This window comes from Petaurus breviceps, unplaced genomic scaffold (genome assembly GCF_028583685.1).
Source record: "Petaurus breviceps papuanus isolate PSGF00001 unplaced genomic scaffold, PetGlider_PUasm1.0 490, whole genome shotgun sequence".
Taxonomy (NCBI): Eukaryota; Metazoa; Chordata; class Mammalia; order Diprotodontia; family Petauridae; genus Petaurus; species Petaurus breviceps.
This window is the reverse complement of record NW_027186352.1, coordinates 14069352-14079919: the sequence shown is the minus strand read 5'-3', so window position 1 is coordinate 14079919 and position 10568 is coordinate 14069352. Positions and strand designations below refer to the sequence as shown.

Sequence of the window (10568 nt, the reverse complement as noted above, 5' to 3'; positions counted from 1 at the left end):
GGAAGGAAGGAAGGAAGGAAGGAAGGAAGGAAGGAAGGACGGTAGGTTGGGCGGAAGGAAGGATGGAAGGGAGGGAGGGAGGGAGGGAGGGAGGGAGAAGAGGATGGGCTAGAGTAGGAAGAGACCCTGGGTATCACTTCATCTCTTTGGGACTCAGTTTCCCCTTCTGTAAAATGGGGGTGGATAGATGGGCTCTCAGTTCCTTTTCAGAGTATGTTTATTGGGTTATAGACTTTGAGCTGGAATTAATTTTAGAGCCTCCACTCTAGCCTATATGATATTTAAGAAGCAGATCTAAAATTAACATATAGATATTCTAAACAAAGCTGAAATTAAGGTAGAGTGACTAGAACTTTGGGCCTAGACTGCCAGGTATTTTTTTTTTGCAATGGTCTCAGGAACTCCAGGGGAGGACACTGGAAGTACAGGTTGGGGCACTGAGGCTCAGCCCAGGGTCACCCAGCCAGGATGCATCAGAGATAGCCCTTGAGCTCAGGTCTAACAACTAAGTGGATCAGAAAGTTGAGAGACAGGCCTTCTAAATTGTGTTTCCTTTGCAACCCTCTGTAGGCTATGCCATCGCCAATGCAGCGGCCACTGTGACTGCAGCCCAGCTGAAACAAGCTGTGACCCTGGGCCAAGACTTGGCAGCGTATGCCGCATATGAAGCCTACCCTGCCTTTGCTGTGGCTGCTCGTGGGGATGGATATGGGGCCTTTTAAGGACTGGCTTTTGTATGTTTTCTTTTTATTTAAAAACAAGAGGCACAAAGCTCAATGTAGACAAAACCTCCCTAACTCTCCTAATTTTTCTACATAATTTTGAAGTAATCCATTTCCTAAACTTTCTTACTCATCAATTGGGTTTGTTTTAGCAAATTTTCCAAAATTAAATCAAATGGTTATGAGTCCATTTTCTACTGTGAAAGGGAAGCAACTTTGATCCCAGGAGATATGTTATATTATTGGAGACCTTAGGTGTCCGCTTGGTATGTTTACAAAGGAAAGTGTAGACTGGAGTCAGATATTTCAGCCAGTAGGAATCATGGGCTGACTCATTTATAAAGGTGAGGGACCACAAAGGGTGACCAGCAGCTCAGACTAAACTCTAACCTGCAAAGTCCAAGAGGACTAATATTCCCTAGTCCCTCTCCAGAAGATCCCCATCTTGACCCTGGGCTCTGTTTACAGGTCTGGCATAGTTAAAGGCCAGGAGAGATTTCCCTAGTAACCACTGTTGGATCCTTTCATTCTATCTCTGTAAGACAAATACTTTTCTAGTAAACTCAGGACCTCTCCAAATCTTCCATAAAGGCATTAAAGGCAGTCTGTGGCCCCACTGGTATACATAGAATGGTTCAACTTCTGGACTATTAACTCCATTTTCAAATTAGTTCCAATAGACTCCCAGGTATATTGCTTTTGAATTCATTTTGATTAGGCCCAATATATCAGGAAGTAGAGTGAGATCCCATTTTGCCCCTAAAGTTTCTGACCTAGTCTTTCTTGACAAATTATAAGCTCCTCAAGAGAAGAATCTATCTTTTTTTTTCATCTTTGCGTCTCCCTGCTCATAATACAATTCCCTGTACAGAGGCTGACACATCAGACTTACTGTTTAATTGGTATGGGAAATCCTGGAGTGATAAATCCCTCCAGTGAGGTAAATAGTGACTCCTTTATAATTTATAGTCTAAGAAAGTTGCCTGAGACTCAGATTAAACTACTTTTTCACTTCTAGTGGCAGAGGTGAAATTTGAACTCAGATATTCCTATTTCAAGGCCAATACTCCATTCGTCATGTTTGAAGATCAATTCATGTCTCCTGAATTGAATTGAATTACCAGCTTCAGAGAACTGGATGAAAAATGTGCCTTCACAGCAGGAAGACAGAGAAAGGAGCTATTCCTTTTTTTCTGGATCATATGGACCTTCAAGTTCTCTTGGGTTTGTCCCTGGCTCTTCTTTCAAATCTACCTGTATAACAACGAACGTGAGAGCTCAGTGTCTTAGCTTTCTCCCTGTTCCCACAAACATCAAACCACTTTGCCAAATCACTTATTTTTTTCTTGTTGCTTCCCCAGGAAAGCTTTCTTCCCCATCATCCCAACAATCACAACCTATTTCTCCAGAGGCTGGGTTCCCTACCACTATTCCAAAAAGTAGAGCACACACCCTGTCCCTCAGATACACTGATGGGGAGCAGGGGAGCTGGAAGATGAAGACAAGATACCCCAACCCCACATTCGCCAGAATGTTGGTTTGTGAAACAGATCAAACAGCCTATGAGCTTTGGGCCCACTCAGACACCTATTTCCTGGATGAGGCCCCCCCCTTCTAGTTTCATTAATGGAAAATCAATAAAACATACTCAAATTCCCATTCAGAAATCCCTGGGCCCCCATAAACATTTATAAGACACAAATCAAAAGACTGGCTGAAAATGATGTCAGATCCCGAAAGGGATGATGGGATCCCAAAGCAGACCAAGGTTGACCTTGTCCCCATCAGCCCCCATGCACTGCCTAACACAGCAGTAAAAACACTGTTAGAACCGCCTGGCAGCTTGTGCCTTAAAAGCCCCAAAGTGTTCCACCTCTCTGTTGCTCCTTTTGGCTTTTTCTCGCTGAACACATTTTGCTTCCAATCCTCTGGGAAATGGGACTCCAATTTGGCTCCATTTTCCTTTCAGTGCAAATCCTGTGTCCTTGAGTTCATAATTCAGTCTTTTCAACCAATCCAATCCAATCTGGAAAACATTTTTGTTAAATACCTACTATGTGCCAAGTACTGTTCAAGGCACTGGGAACCCTGAGAAAGTCAGGATTCTCAGTGCTCTGGGCAACTCAATAAGACTTTAAGTTAAAAAGAATGTACTGACTGGCATTGGGAAAGGGTATTTCCTCACCCAGGGGTATTCTTTACCAGTGAAATCACATGTCCTGACTGTAATGTAAAGACAGTGAAAAAAAAAACCAAGCCAAGGAACAAAAATAATTCACCTCTTAATAGAAAGCCTTGCATCCCATCTTCCTATCACTTCTGCTGACAAGAGACTGAAATTGAGAAATATTTCTTAGGGAGGGAAAATTTATCATTGGGCCAAGACACAAAAAAATATTTTCTTAATAAAACATAAAATTACAGATTTAAAGCTATGAGAGATAACTGAGGATATCTATTCCAATCCTCATTTTGTAAAGAAAGAAACTAAGGCTCAGAAAATGTAAATGATTTGTCCAAGGTCACCCAGTTTAAAAAAAAAAGGAAAAAGACAACTCCACCCACCCCCCCAGTCAGAACAGCAATGTCATAAGCACAGAATCATTAGAGGAGGTTTTGACATTCAAACATTAAGAAAAAATACAGAATATGTGGGGAATAGGAAACAGCCAATGTAAATTCCATTCTGTAAGTGTGAAGGAGGCAGTCCAGCCTACACTATCATTGTCCCAATTAGCTTTCCATGGTCCTGACCTTGTTGGATTGTCTTGTCTTTCCCCGGTTATTACAGGAAGGAAAGCATTGACTTCAAACATCAAATCACCCTCTTGGATGATCAGCCCACTCCTACTTCAATGTTATCCCAAATATCTTGATACTTAGCTAATGATTTCATTAGCAAGGCACCCAGAAAGTGACCAGGAAGTTACCTCTGTTCAGAAAAATCAGCCCCATGTTCTTCCCAGCCCACAGTTCAGCCTTTTACCAAAGCACTATCCAACTAAATTTCACTTTATATTAAATGTCACTAGGCTTTTAACTAATTCCATTTTATAATTCTATTTGGAGTATTGAGTCCCCAGTTATTCAACTGGGGACAAGAGTATTCTGCACTGAGTCATTTGTTGGGTTAGAGATGTACTCTAAAAGTTGGAATTTCTTTGTCATTTCTTTGATATTTGGGAGCCTTTTAAGTAGTGTTAGGGCCTGTTGAAAGCCAATACCTATCCTTGGCCTTGGCTTCCATGCAGAGCCATCAAGATGGCTTGCCCATGCCCCCTGGTTAACCTAGTTTTAAAGCAAAAGTGAATACTTAAATTTCTTGAAGGAAGGTCACACAGTTGTTAATATAAAGTGAAATTTTTCTTTTCTATAGCTTGTATTCCAGTTTGCCTAGTTATGGAATTGTCTTAAAGACAACTTTCTAAAGACCTCTTCTAATCCTATTACCTAAACTTCTTAGCCCCATATATGTATGGTAATTAACAGATAAGGGGAATACTAAAAATAAACCTAAAAAGAGACTTGTCATTTTTTTAGATTTTGTAAATACACTTTTTTATATTGTAAATACATATTGGAGAAATAATTAGTCCTCCATTTCACACTTATTAATGAACCCTGTGATCACAATTTTAAGGCTTGGAGGCCTTGAGACTTTGTAAACAAGTGAATGAAATTCCCTCACAACATGCTCAGTATTTTGTGGGATGTGAACAACTAATGCTCATCTATAACTGCAATAACCAGCCATAGATGGTAATATCCAACTTTGGGTCTTGTGGAACTGATTTTTGAAGATCTGGCCTGAGATTTAGCTTTACTCTAAAAGCATCAAGAAGATGCCCTAAATATCCCGAATACATAATCATAGAAGTGAAATGATGTCTGTGTTTTGTCCTCCTTAGATGAAAAGTAGATCAGAAATATAAAATCATTACAGAAATAGGATTTTATGATAATAAATCCTGCTTTTATCTCATTGCAGTTAATCACACAATATAAGAAACAAAATGAAGCCAAAAAAGCAATATGAATGCAGAATGATATTATTTTTCTCAGAAATGTGTTAGATTAAAATAGCCAACTTTTTCTAGTAGCAATTAGAAAGAAAATAGAATGTTTGTGGTTAATGTACAGCTGGTAGCCTTCTTTGTATAATACTTAACTAGAGTTGTTATTATTATAGAGTATATTATTAGAGGAAGTAAACTCATGGACATTTCAGTCTATATATTAGCATCACCATGATTCCCTGAGGTTATATAGGGAAGATAAGAAATAGAAACAACGTGTTTATTAAATTCTCCACTTCAGCCTTCATTATTGCTTTTTAGAGTGATGCAGAGAATAGAACAGATATGACTATCTATGCCGCTCATCTTTGTGCACCTAAAACAAGTGCCTGCTTTCCTAGCCCTTGTTACAGTTCTGATGACTGGCAGTACCATAAATCTGAGGTTGGACAGGACCTCATTCAATATACCTCCCTCAGCTGTAATATGAGGAAACTGAGGCCAAAGAAGAGGGAACTTTCCAAGCACACCCTTAAATCACTTTACAAAGTAACTCTCTCTGTCTCTCTCTCTCTCTCTCTCTCTCTCTCTCTCTCTCTCTCTCTCTCTCCCTCCCTCCCTCCCTCCCTCCCTCCCTCCTCCTTTTCCCTCTCTCCACCCCTCTTCCCTTCCCTCCCATATCTTTCTCAAACAACAGGCTGGCAAACACACAGTTGCCTTCACTTTATTTCCATTGTGGTCCATCATATTGGACCTTTTCCACTCTAGATATGAACATAAATTCCAGTCTCTCCCAAACTTTAAAATAAAAATATCAGAGATGGGGGCAGGTAGGATGGAGGAGGAAGGATTCTGAGCACTACTACATAAAATACTTTAAAAAAATACTTTCTCCTTTTCCGCCTTCTCCCACTACTATTGTAAAAAAACATAGTAAGCATTAGACACTGTTTCTTCTCTTGGAAGTTACAGAAACACCTGTTGTCCAGTGAATATTCTCTCTTTTTTTTTTGCTTTTTTTTGGAGAGGGGAAGGGAGGGCAATTGGGGTTAAGTGACTTGCCCAAGGTCACATGGCTAGTAAGTGTTAAGTGTCTGAGTCTGGATTTGAACTCAGGTCCTCCTGACTTCAGGGTTGGTACTCTAGCCACTGCGCCACCTAGCCACCCTGAATATTCTCTTTGAGGCAACTTTCTTTCTGCATCATCAGCCATTTTTAAAATATATATATATATAGTTACACTAAATTTCAACCCATCAGTAGCCAAGAGTTTTTAAAATTTGGGGAAATATGTTTTTAACAGGTATACTTTAGGCTTCAAATGGGAAATTTGTTCTTTTCCAAGCATTTTTTCTGTTTCAAACCCCCAGTTTGTCTGGGTTGGCTAATTTAGATTAATTCAATGCTGAATTTTCTTTTTTCTCATGTAAAAACAATCTTCCGAGTATTTTGATGGGGTGGGGAGAAATACCAAATAAATGACTAAACAAGAAAGAGTCAAGTTACAAAATAGGGAAATACTTTTAAATAATGATTTTCAAGTCAAACACAGATTCCAGAATTGCCTAAGTATATACATTAGTGGAGACTCGAGTTTCTTATCAGTCTGAAATCACTAGACTCATTATCCTTTTAATTTCACAAGTGCATTCCTGGGCAGGAGAATCCAGGATGCAGTTCACAAAGCAGAACTACTCTGTGTTAAGGGCAAAGAAATGAATGAAAATACTCTTTGCTATTTTTAGATTTCCTCACAAACATGAATTTTGCTCAGACACTTGGCATTTACTTCTTCAATTCCTGGAGAACTTTTGCATTTGCAGACTGAAGGGAAGGCTATTTAAAGCAAATCATCAGGATCAGAAACCTAAATATTCTATTCAACGACTGGTATTTAATTTGATTCTGGTTGTCTCTCTCTCTGTCAAACTCTCCCTTTTGGAGGAAGGCTATATTACTAATGGCAATATTGCCCAAAACAATCACTTCAGACCCCATTCCACTTTAAAAAACTGTGCAGTTTGGGGCGGCCAGTTAGCTCAGCGAGTAATAGCATCGGTTCCAGTGTTGGGACGACCTGGAGATCGAATCCCGGGCTCAGACACTCAGCACCACCCCCAGAAATAACTGGCCGTGTAACCTTGAGCAAGTTACTTAACCCCAATTGCTTAAAAAAAAAACTGTGCAGTTGGACAAACACATTTCTTGCATGAGTCCCATGTTGTTATTCTGTGTTAGCATTATTGTTCTATTATTCACATGAGGAGGTTCTTTCACTGGGCAACAAAACCAAATAGACATAAAACAGTATTAAGAGTGTGTGTGAAGCACTTGTTTTGTCCTTTTCATATAATATTTGTATAGCATTTTCACTGTAAACTCCCAGAATGGAGTGAGTCAAAATTACATCATCTACATGTTTGAGGAAATAATCATTGGTTTGGAATAAACATAGTGAGCGCCTTCGAATAGTCAATCAAATGGAACCATGAACTACCAAGTATTGTAAGATGTTATATAATTCTAGATTGATCAGATGCTGTTAATTGACTTATAAGGCATTATTAAACATCCAAATTAACCTCTGAACTCTGTGTTTGTTCTTTCCTGTTAGGTTCACCATTTAAGCCAGGAGAGAAATTATAGTTCTTTTTGAGGGGGAAGCCAATCAGCCATTCAACAATCACTAATGAAATACCTACCAGGTGCCAGTCACTGTGCTAAATTGGGGGAGTGGATTACAAATTCAAAAATCAAATAGACTCTATCCTCAAGGAATTTACATTTTCATGAAGAAACTAACCTGGAGAGAGACAGAGACAGAGAGAGACAGAGAGAGAGAGACAGAGAGAGAGAGAGAGGGGAGAGAGGATAGGGAAAAAGAGAGAGAGAGAGAGAGAGAGAGAGAGAGAGAGAGAGAGAGAGAGAGAGAGAGGAAGGGAGGGTATGGATTATAAATATGAATAAATGATAACTAGAGATAGAAAGATAGCTAGAAAGATGGGATTTAAATGATTAAATGAACAAGAAGCATTTATTAAGCACTTACTTTGCCCAACAAAAGCAAGACAGTCCCTGCAATCAAAAAGTTGATATCACAATATAAGGCAACCTTAATGAGACAAAGTGCACATAAATAAATAGCTCCTCAGAATCTAACTTTTTCAAGAAGTAACGAGTTATCCCTCCTACATCCCAGGGAGGAGGGCTATGGTGCTCCCATGATCTGGAAAATCCACATAAAATGTTTTGACCTTCCCTTTGTAGCAGAGAAGAAGTCTGATTTTTTCTTTTGCTTTTATGGGGAGTTTACAGTACCTTACTGTAAAATTTGGGTTGCTATTATATAATACTATACATACACTTGATGCATTTCTGAATTTCTAAACTTTTGCTCTGTCATCTGCTGGCCTTCACATGACATCTGCAGCTTCCACAAAACTCCCCCAAAAGTTCTTGTTTAATTTCTTATGTTGACCTTCCACACATAAAAACCACAATGGGAAAAGTCATGATGTGGAAGGGATAACTGAAGAGGCTCACAATAGTGAAGCCTTTGGTTTCCCATTCATGATGTTTATTCATGAAATTTTAAGTCTGCCATCTAGTGGAAGAAAATATTTCTAAGGGACTTTTTTTAATGGATTCTACAAATCTCTACCCAGAAATACTCTACCTCATTACTTAGAAAAAAAAAAATTTTTTTTGAAAGGAAAGAACATTTTGGTCACTGGAGACAGATTTACCTGGCACATTGTGCTTTTTTCTGATTACAATACTTTGTGGTGAGAACTTCACAAAATCTCAAGGCTTAGAAGAGTTCTAGAGATGTCTGAAACCAAGAAGTCCAGTTAAGATCTGAAGAGGAAATCCTTCAACAAAACCTCCAACAAGCAGACTGTGTATAGAGGTTTCCCATGAGGAGGAATCTAGACCCTCCCACGGCAGCCCATTCCCCTTGGAGACAGATTGGGAACATTCCCCTTGGGAAGAGATTAATGCTTAAGAAGTTCTCCCTAATATCGCATCTAAATTGGTCCTTTCTCATCTCCATCCCTTGCTTCTTGTTCTTCCCTCTTGGACCAAGCAGAAATAGTGTAAACCCTCTTCCATAGGTCAATCTTTCAGATATCTGAGGCCCTGACCAACTTCCTCAACTGAAAAATGAAGGTGCTTGAACCAGATGATCTCTGATATCCCTCCCAGCTCTAGACCAATGGTCCACATTAAGTCTTCTCTTTTCCAGGATAAACATCTGTGGGAGACAGGGAATTTGCAGAAGTTTTTAAGCTTACAGATAAAGGGAACAAAAGGATTTATTTTCCTTCCTTTCCAAAAAAAAAAAGTGATGGTCGCATGAGCCTGGGAAACAGAATAATGTGCTAGGTCTGCTCAGTCAGGTAGTAGCGGTAGCTGGACCTCTGGCCAGGAGAACTCCCCCTTCTATGACTGCCTAGAGGCTCCCCAGGACTATTTAGTTTGCATACCCAGAAGCACTCTGTGCATCAGAGATTACTCTAATTCTACCTCCGGACAGCCTCAGTGTTGGAGAAGATTCCCCTACAGGCAGGCTGCTGTTTCACAGGGTCTCTAAGGAATTCCCCTTGAGGCTGAAAATGTGAACCTACCTCTATTCAATAAAGGTCTCTTTGCTACTATGCTGTGATTCTTGCTATCCTGGAGTTACCTCCATTTAAACCCAAGCACCCCATGGCTACGACATCCCCACTTGTTTCAATCTCTCTTCACATGGCAGAATTTTGAGGTGCTGGACCAACCTGGTGACTCTCCACTGGACACTCCCCAGTTGATCAACTTGAGCAGAGACTTTGTTTACAACGTAGACAAGACATGAGGCTTAAAGCAGCACGACTCCTCACTTTAGGGGAGGAAACCAAGTTCCTTAGTGGAGGAAGTATATTTCCCCAAGTAGCTCAGCTCACTGTTTTTATTCACCAAGTACTTACTGGCAGGGGATTAATATGATGCTAAACCCTAAGAGGGAGAGGAAAAGAGCTGAGACACCAAGATGTAGCCTCTACCCTCAAGGGATCTTATAAATATATACAGTGATTCCCATCATCCTTAATTCCCCTGGGCATCCATTTCTTTATCTGTAAAATGAACTAGTTGGACCAATGTTTCATTACATCTCTTTCAAGTCTAGATCTAGGTTTCGGGGGGGGGGGGAGTGAGTGCAGAAAAAGAAAACACATGTGGAAACAAATTATTGAGATCCAAAGATTTGTTTGAGTTTATCAAAATGTACTTTTGAAAGTCAGTATTGCATATATAGACTTCGATCATAGACAAACTTTTAACTAAAGGTCACAACAAAGAAGAATAGTAAGCAATTACATAAGTGTGCTTATGTTTACATTTGTATTTTTGAAAAGTAATAGTTCATTTTGGCATGGCAGTTCCATGTTAAGGATGTAAGCACATGAAAATATTTGTTAAACTATCTCCCTTATATGAACTCCAAGTTGTGTGACAATCTTTCTATATTTATGGAAATTGAAGTGCACTTTCCCTTGCCAAAAGTCGTAACCAATGAGATGCATATATATGTATACATGTATGTGTGTATATTTACCTGTAAATAGCAGTATCAGACACCTACAATTCACAAGGAGAATGCCATCACTGTAGTTCACCCAAGTTACCAGCTAAGCTTAGGCTAACTGTATTATGTAGATATGAGATCAACTAGACATACATGAAGAACCTAGCATTTTGTAAGCCAGAGAATTTTCCTCCCTGTCTTCATGCTTATATCCAGAAAACACAACCCATGGTTCTGGTGTGAAACAAGTCTACATGACTATCT

At 39.5% G+C, this 10568-nt stretch overlaps 1 protein-coding gene across 2 annotated transcripts in view; it reads left to right on the top strand.

Annotated features, from left to right (window-relative positions):
* Positions 1-7327, top strand: part of A1CF (APOBEC1 complementation factor) — a 117446-nt gene extending 110119 nt beyond the window's left edge. For both annotated transcript variants that reach the window (XM_069101808.1, XM_069101809.1), the window contains exon 12: positions 571-7327. In XM_069101808.1, the coding sequence (XP_068957909.1) occupies positions 571-722 (152 nt within the window). In that variant the 3' untranslated portion in view covers positions 723-7327. The remainder of the gene's footprint in view (positions 1-570) is intronic.
* Positions 7328-10568: the final 3241 nt, after the last annotated feature.